Below are 15,180 nucleotides of genomic sequence, written 5' to 3'. Positions count from 1 at the left end.
GATAATAATCTTTTAGTAGTAATGCAGTTGATCAGGGAGGGTATGTCTTCAGGATAATAAGCAGGATAATTAGTCTGGCTTTTAGTTATTTGCTAACTGGGCTTCAGACGAGCTACTATGATTGTTTAGAATCACAGAAAATGTTTTTATCATCTGTTCTTTCTTGCTGTCCTACTTTAGCATAAACCTTCTGCCCCAAACGACCTTAGAGCCCCAAGTAAGACGAAAGACACCTTGCACCCTCCAGGAAGAGTGGGCCCAAGGGTGCCGGGAGGTGAGTACGGTCACTGTCCTCAGGTTTTAGATACCTAATAAGGTACAACAACTGCTGCTGGTAAAGCTGCGTGAGGGTAAGGAAAGATGGACCTGACACATCAGACTTGGAAAATTACAAGCCAAGCATGTCAATGAAATAGGAGAAATGCATCTCAGTTTGATGCATTTGAGATAGGCTGGCTTGGATTAGCGCAGCCGGGGAAGTGCACGATTGGTATTCTCGGGCAGCAGAGGGGATTTGGCTCGTCAGGGGCAGGTTGACTGACATTCGTTGGCGAGTGGGTTAGACTCGTTTCATTGCCAATGTGAAACTGAATTCTTGATCAGATCGTGACATTCCTATCTTAGATCCACATCCCCACCTAAAGCTGGATATGCCACTTCATCCAGTCAGGCACGGAGCAGAGATGAGGAGTATAGCTGCTGGGTTTTTGCTGATACATATACAGATGTCTTCATTGAATAAATTGAGTTTTGGCACGTGTTTGGAAACAACCTGCAAAAAGAAGCCAGTTAGGCTTCTCGAGTTGTTTTTATGTAATTTCACCACGTAAAAAATTATTGGCCAGCTGCAGTAACATTAGTCTGTCTGTTTGAGACTTCTCTGACTTAAAATAAACACAAATTGAAAAACGGAAAATAAGAGTGTGATCTTATTTGTTATAATTGCTTATATGAATTGGAAATACATTTTTAGCATCTTTATTCGCATATTCAGTGTTTCTGTCGTGTCACTGTTCCTCTTTGAGTTGATGTAAAAAACCACTGAACAGCTGGCCCCTCAGATGGTTACCGTAATGAGTTTAAACATTAAAATGTTATTAATTTTCTACAAGAGCAGTAATTCTTTTTTAACAAAGCTCAAGGATTAGCAACTTTAAAGTTTAAAACACACGGCAAAATGTTGTTCATTTCATTTTTTTGGTTCCTTTTTATATTTGGGAACTCTAAAGTTATTCTCTTCATTTCATTTGTCAAAACCACAAATTTGGTTTCTACTTAAATAACCCTGTCTCTGACCTGTTTCCTCTTTACTTTTTGAGGTTTTGCAGATCAGCCACTCAAACCTGGTTCCTATTTTATGTATTACATAAACCCAGGCAGTCGGCGGAGGCTAAATATTTAGCTTTGTTCATGTTGATGTGATCTTTCTTGTAACTTATGTGGTCTATGGACGGTCAGTGACCAAACCTCAGCAATCTCTGTGGCAGGTGGAGGACAGATGCCAAGTCAACGATATATGGTGTTTAATGTCTGTCTTCAAACACATTCCTCCTGCTCTCAGCAGCAATCCACATTTTCGCAACAGACCTACTGCTGCTGATGTATTATAGCGTTTCCAAAGCAGTACCTGTAAGATCAGAAGTTTCTCCACAGATAATAATAATAATAAAAGAATAATAATAATAATAATAATACATTTTAAAAACACCCATTTAACTTAAATATTACGCTGTTATGAGCAACGTTGGTGAGGAAATAAACCTCAAAGTATACATGCTGTTCCATTAGTTCACAACCAGAGTGCAGTGTCGTTTCTGTAGTTTTGATACTTAGCTAAAGTTGTTTGTGCTGCTTTTATGAACTGTAGCACATCAAAGGATAGATGTAAGGAAGTTAAGCACCTGTGTGTTTGTCACACTTCTTCTGCATCATTATATATGATGCTATGTGGAGCCCAACCGATCAGTGGGGCCGATTATATTGACTGATAAACAATAATTTAAAAGAACTAAAGAAGGGATGTAAGAAACAGCCTTGAACCATGTAATAGGTGTTGATGTTGTATAGTTTGTCCAGGGCTGGGCACTTTGCAGTGTATAAAATGATCTTTTATGGGGGAGGCTCAATGCGCTGCAGTGAGTTAAATATGATCAAATTATGTACTTTAATACAAATGTCCCCATGTCATAGCCTTAGTACCTTGTAGTTGTGCTGCAGTGCACTACCAAGAGTTTAAAATGTCTTTGAAACTCAAACAGAAACAGTGCAGGTTTTCCAGGGACATATGGATTGACTTTGGATTGTGTAGCTAGTGAAGTAACAACCAGCACTGATTCCACAGCATCTGCAATCCAAACATGACATCATCAGGGCGATATGGAGCTGTCGCTGCCAAATGAAATAAACACCCCACGTCTGTGGTGACTTCACCCAATATAAAAGAGTTGCAAAAACATCAGATTGCATGTGTGCGGGTTTTCCATCCTAGAACTGTATAGAAAGGGGCTCCGGTGGTCTTTGCAAGGGTTAACACCACGTGAGTTTGTTGGAAGCACATGGATGTGATCATAGGGCGTTCACGCTCCCTAGCTGCCAAGGAGAGGGTGGGTGTTTGGCTGTGATCTTGACATATGTGTGCAGTACACTCACTCACCCACACACAAAACACCCCCCAACGCACACACACTTTTCCCAAGCTTGTGAAAAGGGAGTTTAGGGTGTTGTTTGGCACACTCCCTCCCTGGAAATGATCCCTGAAATAGTACTGAGGTAGTTTGGTGTAGATAATTCTTTTCCTATACTGATAAAATGACTGCACTGGGCACATTTTTGGCAGGAAGCTGTTTTGTGAAGGACACACAAAGTGCTGCAACAGGTCACTACTTTTCTTGTGGTGTCTCTGCCCCAGATTCCCTGTCACCAAACACTCCTGACCCTTGTCACCCTGGCAGAGACCACACAAGCCCACACACTCCCGCACCATGTGTCACAGGACTAATTATCAGTCTGGCTGCTGGAGGACAGGGTGATTCAAATTTCCATTCCTCGCCCTCCGTTAGGCGCTAGAATTAGAAGCTAGAAAACACAGAGGGCGCACACTTTAAACAACAAAACACGTCACTGCAGTTGAAGAAGACAGGCTCGGCACGAGTTAGTTTTTTTTCTTTTTCCCTCAAAGCAACATATCGTTTACAACAGGTACTATCAAGCTGTGGCTGATTTGATTGCGGAAAATAGGCTTAGGTGGCAGTAAGTCCTTGGGAGAGGGGAGGAGGAAAAAATCTCATTGTTCTTTGTTGCACTTGCCATTGAGTCTCATTAAGGAGTCGTTTTTTTGTTGGAGAAGACGGCAAACAGTAAGTTTCACTCCTCTTTGTGATATTTGTTGTGTTGTATTCATTTTTCTCTGGCATACACTCTTGGAATTTATGTGTAGGTTTGTTTGAAAGTTTAGTTTAGTCGGAAACTCTGGGACATTCTCAGTGTTATGTCATTTTAGGAAAACGGGCCTAACAGACAAGTAGGCCTCTGTGATGAGGGCTGTTCACAGAGATGACTTGCTTCAACTCCCTGTTGCAAAATACAGGCATTCAGGCACCAGCAGATAGCTGTCAGACGGCTACAAGCTGAGTTTGGAATTCAGGAGTCATTTCTCCAGCCAACATACGCCTTTTCTTTGCTCCATCTCTTCTCTCTCCCCCTTTTTCTCTTCGTCACTCCTGGTAGGAAACAATTACAGATCTGTTTCAGGGCTTGTGTGGGTGGTTTCTTATTAGCCACACTGTAAGGATCAGCCCCTCAGTTGGAAGTCTACTTTCCAGCCCTCACAGACTGCTTTCCTTCTTCACTGACTTTGTCTATTCCCTGTCTCTTTGTCTAGATAACTCACAGCTCAGCCAGGACCAGGAAGCAGGTGTACCAGAGCAGTTCACAGGCCTCCTACACGGATCTTCTCCTGTCTTTGAGAGCCGTGAGGAGTCCTTCCGGCTTCCAGGTGTTCTGCCACCCAATCAAGACCAGCCAGAAACAAAAAAGAGGGCCAAAGCTAAAGAGGGAGTAACGGCAGCTGCGCCGCCACCTAGCCGTCCTAGCATGGCCGCCATCCTGACAGACTGTGATCCAAAAGCAATTTATGCTACTGTGAACAAGGAACCCAGGGACTCTGTGGCTGGTGCTGTATCTGCTGTCAAGATGCGCCCTCCTGGGGACCTGAAGCTGGCACGCAGCCTGTCCAAGTCTGACTCAGACTTGCTCGTGTCGCCTCCTAATGAAGAGGAAGGAGGATTGGGAAACCGTAGCGAGTCTGTTTCTAACTGTAGCACGGCTAAGAAGAGACTTGAGAAATCTCCCTCTTTCACCTCAGAATGGGATGAGGTAAGTGTTTCCGCTTGAAATATTTAAGACACACACGGGGGGGGGGGGGAGGCTTTAGTGTCTGTACTGTTTAGTGTTTATGCATGTACAACCAAATATTGTATAATGCAGGCCAGTAAATAATAATTACATGTTTCACAGATGTTTAACATGAATAAAGGTGACCTTTTTCACACTAATGTAACTGCAAGGTAGCAGAGTGACAGCAGGTGAAACCACAGACTGTATATTAAAGATGGATGTAGCCACCGTGACATCAGTCACCGGTTTCTGGACTCTGCATTTTGAAGCCTCGGTGTTAGTGTTTAGGCTGTTGCGATGTTATTGCCATAACCTGCACAGGTAAAAGGCACAGACACGTGTATGTGCTAGGTAACAGACTCATTCATTATTAGAAGAATTCCACTCGTCCCAATTGTAACGTGTAAAAACAAACCTAATCTGGAGATCTTTGTTTATAAAACATTTGTCATGAATCCCATTGGATGGAAAAGATTAATATTGTGTGCATAAGGTTAATATAGTTCAAAAATACAAAAGTACAAAAGTTGACTTGTTTTGTTTAACAAGGCCCGCCTGATGCCTCATCATGCAATTTAGGTCAAAACTTGTCTGGAACAAACTTTTTGGCAAAACAGTAAATGATGGAATATATCTTTGCACATATTTGCATTAGTACATTTCTTTTGTTAAAAAACTGCAGTGTATAAAAATATTTTCAGAATTCTGTGTTTAAAACTTTTTTTTTCCCCCCAAATTTGTCTCAATCCCACTATGTGTTAGTATCACAGAGCATATTCACATCTAAATATATTCCCCGTGCATGCAGCGCTTTAATGTTTTGTCTGGGATGTAGATAAAGAGCTGAGTAGAGACACAGCGGGAAGAGATTAGAGAAGACAAGAAGATGGGGATAAAACAACTGAGAGACTGGAAAAAATAAGACAAGAGACAGAGATTTGGAAATTGAGATTCAGAGAAGACGTGGAAGCCGTAGATCCGTTTCTTCGGCTCTTGCCTCCTCCTGTTGTAAAGACGTGAAACTCCGACCTGAATCTCTATAGAGACTGACAACCCGTCAGAACACAGAAAAAACACACAGCTAAACAAATACAGTATAGAACCCTTCCTTTTCAGAGTTTGTTAGATTTTACTCTTTTAAGAAACACAAGTTACCAAGAAGGTGTAAGTTTTATAAACCTTGGTTTTTAGTATTGCAGTCATTAAACAGCCACACAAGATACAGCTGGCATGGTTTCCTCATTGGCTCTTTTACCGTTATCCTAAAACAATCATCTTATTGTTGGCAGAATTAAAGAAATCCTCTGTAAGCTTCTCAGTTAAGTTTTGCATAAGCTGTCCACTAGCCTCTCAGTAATTTTCCCTTGTTCTGTTTGTGTTCTGCTCCATTTCTGTTACTGATAACTGCACTGCTACACACAGTCCAGAAGTGACTTGTAGGTTTCATTTGTGATGCCTGTCCATCCTGAGCAAATCGCAGGCTCGGATAGCACTAATGCTTTCTCTTCCCACAGTGAGGAGCTCATGTTGCTGCCTAGTGTTCCTTTACATGACCCTCTCAGAACAACCACAGTGAGCTAATTGCAGATTTGAGGTCGATGTCTTGGCTACTGCGGGCCATGGTTTGCATGCAGGTGGTCAGTTTTTAGACGCTGCCAACTTATGCCACCGATACAGTAATTACACCTTGGTGTGCTGCGATTCTGAAGTTTTTAAGAATCTCTCTTTTTTTTTTTTTTCTTTTTTTTCTGTTCATGTGTGAGACTGCACACAAGCAATCTGGATTATGCGTCATTGTTGCAACCAGTGCAATTTATGTCCTCGTCATTAGATGCTGGTATGTGACTGTTGTCTGACAAAGTCATACATACTTATTTGGCAGTGTTGTGCTACCATAAAGTGCCAGATGTTGTGTTGATGTTGCTGCAGTTTATTGCTCACGATTAGATCATGATAAAAAATATGGCACCAGCCCACAGAGGGGATACTGTAGTTCAAAACATCTTTGATGTGCATTTATGGAAGGAACAGACACAATATTGGCTCTATATGGAAATACTGCTGTCAACACTTTCATCTTTAGCTGCTTTGGGAAGGATAGCGGCTCGAGGCCTTGTACATGTGCTTTATCCAAGTTCAACAGGCTTTTCTATCATGAGAACGATCACAGCTGCCTTCCACTATGGTAATATGACTCATTCTGGGATAACCTTGCTGTTGAGCTTTTATGTATGGGAGCACTCCAAAGAGGGTTTGTTCTTGAGCTATTTCAGCATTTGCAGGCATTACTTTAGTTTATAGTTTTGTCAAAGGCTGCCAAGGAAACACTCGTGGAAAATGACTGACCTTTGGTATTCGTCTGTGTGCAGCCGAGTGAATGCCTCGCCTCGATTCAAGTGTACTAGACCATGTTTTCTCAGCTTTAGCCAGTAGGAACTGTTCTGTAATATCCTGAACACTAAGTGAACACTTAACTGCTCTCTTATTCACAAGGGGTCACCACAGTGGATGGATCCACAGACTTTAAATTATTGACGCAATCCTCAAGGATTTGTGCCTCCTGCTACTCTTAAACTGGTGATCCTTCGTGTGTTAGGCAAATGTGTTAACCACCACACTATGGTAATGCACTGATTTGATCAAGTATTGTTAGTGTATTACTATGTGACTTTAACTCAGTATTGCATTCAGGTTTGTGTATTAAACACAATTCATATGAGTTTCATCTGGGTAGTGTGTATATATGTGGCAGTTAAAATCTTTCATAAATTCAAGCAAGATGTTTACCAGCCGCAGCCAGACATGGCATGAAGAAAAGGTGTTGGGGTGGGTTGCAAAGTGGCTTGCAAATGTATAGCGACTAATGGACTACATTAGAGGGCTGCTATTTATGTATCTTAATCAGATGCAAGGCCTTCAGCTGAGCCATCAGGTGATTTCTGTGAGCATTATGGTCAGCTGATTGCAGCTGAGTTAGATTTTTGTGCCAGCCTCAGCTTGTCAACTCACTAAATGTGGGTGTTTTCTAAAATTGGTGTGGTTCCAAAACCTCAGAAACCACATCTGCTACATAATATCTTGTAATTGGGTCACACCAGTCCCAGCATCACTAACTTTTAATAGTTTAAACCAGTTAAATGGTAACTAACCACTAAAGTTCAATTTAAAAGGATTATGATTTATTTAAAAAAGACTGGTTAGCAATATATAGGGGCCTATAGGGACTGGTTTGTTTCTTTGTTTGTTTTTACATAAGATGATTCCATAAACATTCACCAAAAGGGTCCCTTATCAAATGTACTAACTGTTTTAGTTTTAAAATCAACATGTCAATGCCCTCTGGTGGGCAAACTGTGCATTATTGTCTCTGATTGTATCATACCTGCCTGGCTGCCCAGTTCTTGCAATTTCTGGTTGCTGATTGGCCGACATATATGCACCACCAATTTATACCTGTCGTAACGTAGCATTACCATTTGGATCTAGTGGTATTTTTGTAATTCAGTCACAAACTATGACAAATACTAATGGAAATGTGCCATAGCCAAAAGTGTAATGATGACTATTTAAAAGTCAGACATCCAGAGGTTTTGCACATTGTCTTCCTTTTCCAGAATGTGGCGTAGTGGGTAATGAGCTCAATCAAGTATGTGCTTGGATCTTTTATTTCCCTTTAAAGTCTGGTCACTGGCAGGGCACTGTTCATTCTAATTATCTAGTTTAATGAACACCTCACCACCTCAGACTGCACCTGAGGGATGTGGCCCGTGAGAGAGTGACAGGATTAAGCCAGCTGTGACATTACTTGGCTATTGGAGCTTTCTGCTCTTCCTAGATATCCTCAGCAGCTCACAATAATCCTGGAGCTCCCGAGTCCTGTTGTATTCTCCCCGGTGCTTAGAGAAAGATGAAGTAAACAGACTAAACGTGGCCTAAGAGGAGGAGCCAAAACAAACTGCATTTCTTTGGCAGGAGAATAGATGGTGATATTGGTTCCAAACTGAAAAAATAGCTCTGGTCTGCTAAAAGGAGATGAACTTGAAGCAGTGCCCCCATTTCCTGTATGCGCCATGTAAGTGTATTTTACCAAGGGAACTGGGCAGCTTTGAGTTCATCTGAATGTCTGGAAGCTTTTTAAAAAATCATTTAGTTGGCTGCTGGCAGAGAGCTGCCCTCTGTTAATTTCATTCTTCTCTTGGGAATAAATTTTATTTACTCTCCAGTCATACAGCCAGACACGTAATAAAATTGCTTTAGGGCTCTACTACCTAGACGGTGGACCTTAAAAATATAGATATATATTTTTCTTTCTCTTTTGCTATCAGTGGTGCTACGGAATAAAATGTGTTCGTACTCCCTAATATTGCTAATATCAGCCTCTGATGGAGCTCACACATGCACAGGTTCCTTGTCAGCACATGTACTTCGATGTAGAAAGTTAAAATTTAAAATACAAGCCCCAAAAACCAAAAAAAAATGAAAACAAATGATGCTTTGTAGAGTTAACCACTACCCTGCTTGCACAGTTTTCCATAACAATAACACCATGTTTTAGTACTTTTTGAAAGCATGCTGAATCGCATAGGAATTTTCAATTCGGTTGATCATGACTAGATGTTTATTAGAGGCCTTGGTTGGCTGGTAAGCTTCTAAAAGCCTTTGAAAAATTCCAATTTTTGAGCCTTACTTAAAGTTAATGAACCCGGAACGCTTTTTTTCTTTTCACATGAATAGTGATTTAGATGGCGGTGAGTTCTCTGCTCAAACCAAAGCGCAAGAGCTCATTTTTTTCCCTCTCTCTCTCTTTTTCCTTTCAGGGAATAAGCCTGCGTCTGCTTGAAATAGAAATATTCACACCAGCGATTTAAAGTGCATAGCAAATGAGAGGAGTGTGTGGGAAATGCAGTAAAAGTTTCATTGGGCGTATCCTTGCCTACACTTTCTTACTGATGTTGGGAGTGCCCCCTGAAAATTGAAAACTCCCTTTTCTTTTCACTTTCTCTCTCTCGCTGCATTCTCTTCAGCCCTTGTCTCTCCATCGGCAGTGTTTGCTTACTCTTGCTTTCTCTGATGTGCTGTGGCAGCCATCTTGCCGGTCACGACTGGCTGCTCTGGAGCACTCTACAGAGCTGCGTGACAGCATTTGGGGTCCCTGGACATTACCAAACCCACCCCCAAGTGCATGGACACACCTCTTCTAAAAACATCTTCTTTTTTTTTTTCTTCCTTTTTAATCTGGTTTGTAAAATATTCTGGTTCTCACACCCTCTTCCCCTTCCTTTCAGTATCGTTCCTAGTCATCACCCCTCTTTCTCAACAAGACAAACCCTTGGATGCACTGCCTCGGGTTTCAAGACAAGGAGATTTGACTTGCATGAGGTCTTGGCCTATGCATCTCTCCTTTTAAGGCGCTCTCAGTGTGTGTGCATGTGTGTAAAGCGCATGCTAATGTGGGTTGGTGTTGGTCCTTGCAATCAGACTGAAGATGACAATCCAGGGGGGCACATTGTGTGAGCCAGCACTCTGAGCTCCACAGATGGAAGGAGAGATAAGGAGACGGCGAGCTTTAGACAGAGACAGGAGAGGGCCGCTATCCACTTCCACACTTCACTTTTTAACTTCGTTTTCGATTCGCACCTCACAGATCCAATAGCCACTATGAAACCAGCTTTTGTGAGTATTGATTCCCTTACAGGCAGCAGCTCTGCTAGAGGCTCATTAATCTTGTCTATATGCTATGACTGAACAGAATGAGAAAATAATGAATGCTTTTTAGCATTTCTGTGGATATTATATTTCTTTTAAAGCCTTTCCGATTGGTATTCACTGATTGAAGCTGGTTGCTTTATTGATAAAGAAATAAAAGGGAGACAAAGTGAGGCGCACACCCAGATTATCCTGCCCTTTCTTCAAAAACCTTGTCCTCTCTGATGTTTTTAAGCCATGCATCATTTTCTTTGCTCTCTTTTTCTTTTTAATCCATGTTCATGGGATCATTAAGGGTTTGGCTATGCGTTGGTTTTGTGTCCTCATTGTTTGCTAAGCAGTTTCATGTGTTTGACTGGCTGAGATCAAACCAAACTGTGGGTGTGTGTCAGAGCTCCAGTGCAGCCAGCGAGGTAAATCTATTCTCTGATCCCCACCAGGGGGAGAACACAGGAGAGCCACGGGGGGCTGACGCATGCAGCCACTGCTTGGTATAACTCTTATAATTATTTGCAAAGGAATGCCCTTCCTGTTTTAAGTTTAACTGGGAATACTTATGTGTAATGCGGAATGAGTGGTCAAGGTTTCCCAGAGGGGACGTTGTTCATAAAAACATAAGCATGACATTGGGCTATTTCAGGAGGATGTTCATGGGGCTGCTGACAGTGTTTTGTCCCACTGTGGCATTGAGGTCTTGGCACCTGCTACAAACAGGGTTGTGTTTGTGTTCCCCTTGATGCTTTTCACTAGTCCGTAGTTTTCGTCCAACCCTTGTTTTGGTGCCAGCTTGCCAATTTGAGGCTGGTGGTCTGGGCACACGATCTCTGCTGCAGCCTTTTGTTTCACCCTCTACACACTGCCAGGCGTCCTTTAGCTCTGCCGCCACCCTTTCTCTCGGCTTTAGTTGGGCATTGTTCAAGGCTGTTAATGAAAAGACAGTTTGTGTTTTCACATCCCGGTAGGACAGCGGACCCGTTATTCTGCTAAGTCACCTCAGGGCAGCAGGCCTACTGTGAGGAGCATGATAAATGGCTTCATGCACCTTTAATCTCACCCTGACCATTTCGCAACACTGCTGGCTCTTCAGCTGTTGACCTCCACCTCCTGGGTGACTTCTGACCCCTCTCATTGTACCCCTGTGCTCACAGTGAGGCTCTCTAACAATGGATGCCTCTCCATTTCAGTTCTCTGCATTGATTGAATCCTGCAGCACAAAAACACACCCATCTCTCCTCTCCTCTATTAATTCTCATGACACTGAGCATCCTAGTTCCTGACCATGAAATTCAGAAGCCTCTTCTTGCTGTGAATGTGATTTACTTTGAGGAAATCACTGGCTGGCATCCTCTGATAAGGATATATTTACCCAGCTCCAACACACCTACCTTTCTGGATAGCTGCCTTGAACTCTCATTGGACCAGCTAACATTCCCTTTTCCATTATGCTGGATAAGTGAGGCCAATACAGCAGGACTGAACATCGATGTGCTTTTTTTGTTGTGATTTGTGTGTACGTTCATGTGTGTACATTTCTTTAAATAGGAAAAAAACGTCTGTGCTTTATCTTAAGTGACATTTTAAATGCATCCAGTTTATTTTGTTTATCCACAGTAGTGAGTATATTTTAAATTCTCCTTCAGTGTTTAAAAGTACAATGGCCTGTCTTATCTCCTGAATGGTGGCGTAAAAAACTTGGGCAGCTGAACTGTGTGTCAAAGATGCGATTGATGGGAGCATTATCCTCCCTCGAGTACAGACCTTGGCCACTTTAATGAGGCAAAGAGCACTGCCTTGTCTTCATTAACTCAGGTGCTGCTACTGCTTATGCATGTGTGTGATTTTACAGATTAGACCCCCAGTTGAGGCCAGCGCTCATCAGGGGCTTTCTAATTGCTTTTGTCCTGCCGAGGCCTAATAATTTAGTTTATTATGAGAGCAACATAAACCTGTCAAGATCAGTTTGATATCATAACTTAAGGAAAATAAGCAGCCATCCCTAGGTGAACAGAAACTCTAATGAAGATGTAGTTGGTTTGTGTTTTTCTCTTTTATTTCACCACTAGAAGAAAATCTAAGGAATCCAAGAAGCAACAGCAACTACATGCTGTTCATGTTAGAGCTATTCTTATTTTTTTTTGGGGGGGGGGGGCATCTCTCCCCAGCATCATCCTTCTTTCCTAAAATGCTTCATACTAACTGAACCATCACCGTAGAAAAGTCTGAGCACACAATGTCTCACATGCTTTCAGTATGTGTGACATGCATCCAGAGACTCTCGTGTAAAGAGGAGGCAACTACTTTTGATCACTCATGTTTGCTCTTTGCTCAGCTAGAAGTTGTGTTCCCACTCCACCGTCAGCTTTCCTGTTTAACGACATAGAATGAACATGTGGACGGCAGTTATTTGTTGAGCTCGTGTGACTAATCTACCATCTGCCCAATATGCAGGACTCTAATCAAGAGTATGGTGACTTCACACTGGGCAGATGGATATCAAAAATAATGCCATTCTCTAACCGTCCGTTGTCTCACACCTCTTCTTGCCAAAACTTTGGCATTTTCCCTCTGCCGTATTGAGGACTGATGGTGAACATGAATGTTGAGAATGTGGACATGAGGAAGGAATTGTACTTTACACTGAGGCTGAGTGTGTGATCCTGAGCTTTTGTGTTTATATTTCTTCACTTCCTATGACTACACTGATTATTCATAGATCCAGTCATAACAGATACATTTGTTATGCACTAAACGTGTACGCTTTTCCATCTGGAATGGTGTTTCTTTCAATTTAGAATTTTTAAAATCTCCTGTCAAGAGTGTTTTTTGTGTGAAACAGGATGATTATAATAACACTGCCAGAGGATAGTTGGCACAGTGTGGATACACACTTTGAATGGGAAGAAGGCGAAACAAAACGATGAATTCTCTCTCAGCAGACACCGGCGACTTCTGACTCCCCAAAACAAAGAAGATCTAATTCCTCCGACAGCGTAAGATGTCAATCTTCTGGTCCTTTTGGGTTTTGGCTCTGTCCTCTACTGGGGCATTCTTTGTAGAGGTAGATGGGATCCTTTGAGGCTTTAGGAACCCTTTTGGAATAACCTTAACTCAGATTATTCATTTCTTTTTCTAAGTCCAGAAGCTTCAGTTTGTGACTGGGTTACCAGTCTGGCAGCAGCATACTAAAATAGATGCATCATTGTTCAACGTTAATATCTTTCTCTGCCCTTCTGACATTAATCTTCTAATTATGCACTATTTCACTGCTGAACATCCACCTGCTGATCGATGATGGAAAAAAAACTGCTACTTTGGTTTTCCAGTGTCGCTTTATTATCTCATATATAATTATGCTAATGGGGTCATCAAATATGTCTGGGGGCTTTTTAAGGAGCGAGGACATTCAAATTCGGATAAAACTTCTCCAGCTGTAGTTTTATCTGTTCACTCTAGTTTATACAACATGGCCTCATACTCAAAGTAGTCAGAGTACCTGACAGGTGTGACAGCAGCACAGTCAGTCTCTCCGTTTGCATTGAATTCACTCCCAGTGTCCATGCATATTCAGCTGTGGGCCACTTTAAAGGGAACCACGATTCTGTGCTGTGGCAGATGTAATATTGCAGTTTCATGTCCCACTGCTGCTTCGCTTATGAATACATTTCTATGAAATGACAGTATTGTGTTTTTACAAGTCCATGAGCGGCATGTGCATGTGATGTGTGTATGTGCGTGACTTACTGTGATTGGAAACCAACTGCTGGTGATGTTCACATGCATTATGTCATGATGCATGAAATTACTGCAAGAAACGTCAGGTTTCTGGGCATCGTTTCAGCTGTAGCTTCTCACTCTCAGTCTTGCTGGGTTTCGAACCCTTTTTGTGTTTTGTCTACGACGCTTCAGTCGTCTTGAAACATTTGTTACAAGCATTGGTTTAAGCATCAAGACACAGTTAAACCTGCTCCAAAACTCTCTTCACTGAGAGCTTTATAAGTACATGGGAAGCTTAAACTACCAGACTTTGTTCTGTATTATTTTTCCAGACTTGTGCACGTTCTCTTTTAACTTGTTTATTACAATTATCCTTTTGTTTTTGACCTTATTAGAGTCAGACGGTAAGACCGGCATGCCAGTATAAAGCAGCATTTTTGTGCCTGTTGTCCCCTACGTGCAGTCAAGCCCTGGTTACTCATTTAATGTGGGACAATAGCAATGATTGTTTTAATGTGACCATAAATAGGATATAAAGGCACTCAACCGTCTCGGTCCTCAAGCTGTCCTTTAACATGTCTTTGCAAAATCACTGCAACCTAATTTTCTTCTTGCTGACGTACTCATCATTTGCTCTCACAGGGACAGTGTATTATTGCTTTAGGGGCTTTTCTCTGTATTTTTGCTGGTGAAAGGTGGTGGCCAAACTCTGATCACTCTTCCAAGCCCTTACATTTTTGTTTTCTCCCCCCTCTGTTCCTGTCTTCAGATCGAGAAGATGATGACTATGATTGGTGCAGGCATTGATTTTTCCAGAGATCAGCAATACGCTACACCAGGTAGAGTATGAATACTAATATTGTTGCTTTTTCAAGCAAGTTAAAATGACTTAATTTATTTGTGAATTTGACACTTGTCAAGGAAACCTGAAGGAAAACAGGAAGAAATGAGTAGTTTTCCGTTAGCTACTCATCTGTTTAATAAATGTGAGCAAAAGCACCTTGTATTAATTCATTATTTATCTTTTTGTGGGTGTGGATGTTAATGAAACGGCTGCCTTTATTGCCAAATAGTGGGCTTTGAGTGCTTGGAATTTGATTTATACTATAGTTATATTTATTAGATCCTCACCCTGAACCTTAAAAATATATTAAACAAGTGCATGGCAGTGATAGTAGAGAGGAGAGCTCTAAATACAGATTAGCGGGCGATCGTGGCTCAAGAGTTGGGAGGTCGCCTTGTAAGTGGAAGGTTGCTGGTTCGAGCCCTGGCTTGGACAGTCTTGGTCATTGTGTCCTTGGGCAAGACACTTCACCCAATGCCTACTGGTGGTGGTCAGAGGTCCGGTGGCGCCAGTGTCCGGCA

At 41.9% G+C, this 15,180-nt stretch overlaps 1 protein-coding gene across 7 annotated transcripts in view; it reads left to right on the top strand.

The window, feature by feature from the left end:
- The window catches only part of anks1aa (ankyrin repeat and sterile alpha motif domain containing 1Aa), a 64,613-nt gene that overhangs the window by 29,186 nt on the left and 20,247 nt on the right, over positions 1-15,180 (top strand). For 6 of the 7 annotated variants that reach the window (XM_086276265.1, XM_086276266.1, XM_086276264.1 and 3 more), the window contains 4 exons: positions 181-274; positions 3,881-4,374; positions 13,035-13,091; positions 14,585-14,654. In XM_086276265.1, coding sequence (XP_086132391.1) covers positions 181-274; positions 3,881-4,374; positions 13,035-13,091; positions 14,585-14,654 — 715 coding nt within the window. The remainder of the gene's footprint in view (positions 1-180; positions 275-3,880; positions 4,375-13,034; positions 13,092-14,584; positions 14,655-15,180) is intronic. The other variant, XM_086276261.1, reaches the window with a different exon arrangement.

The sequence above is a fragment of the Aulonocara sp. 'chitande type north' Nkhata Bay genome, linkage group LG20, assembly GCF_057382095.1.
Source record: "Aulonocara sp. 'chitande type north' Nkhata Bay isolate Kocher_YH1m ecotype deep benthic linkage group LG20, A_spYH_male_GT1.1, whole genome shotgun sequence".
Taxonomy (NCBI): domain Eukaryota; kingdom Metazoa; phylum Chordata; class Actinopteri; order Cichliformes; family Cichlidae; genus Aulonocara; species Aulonocara sp. 'chitande type north' Nkhata Bay.
Note: the sequence above shows the minus strand (reverse complement) of the source record. Positions and strands in the feature narration are given on the sequence as shown.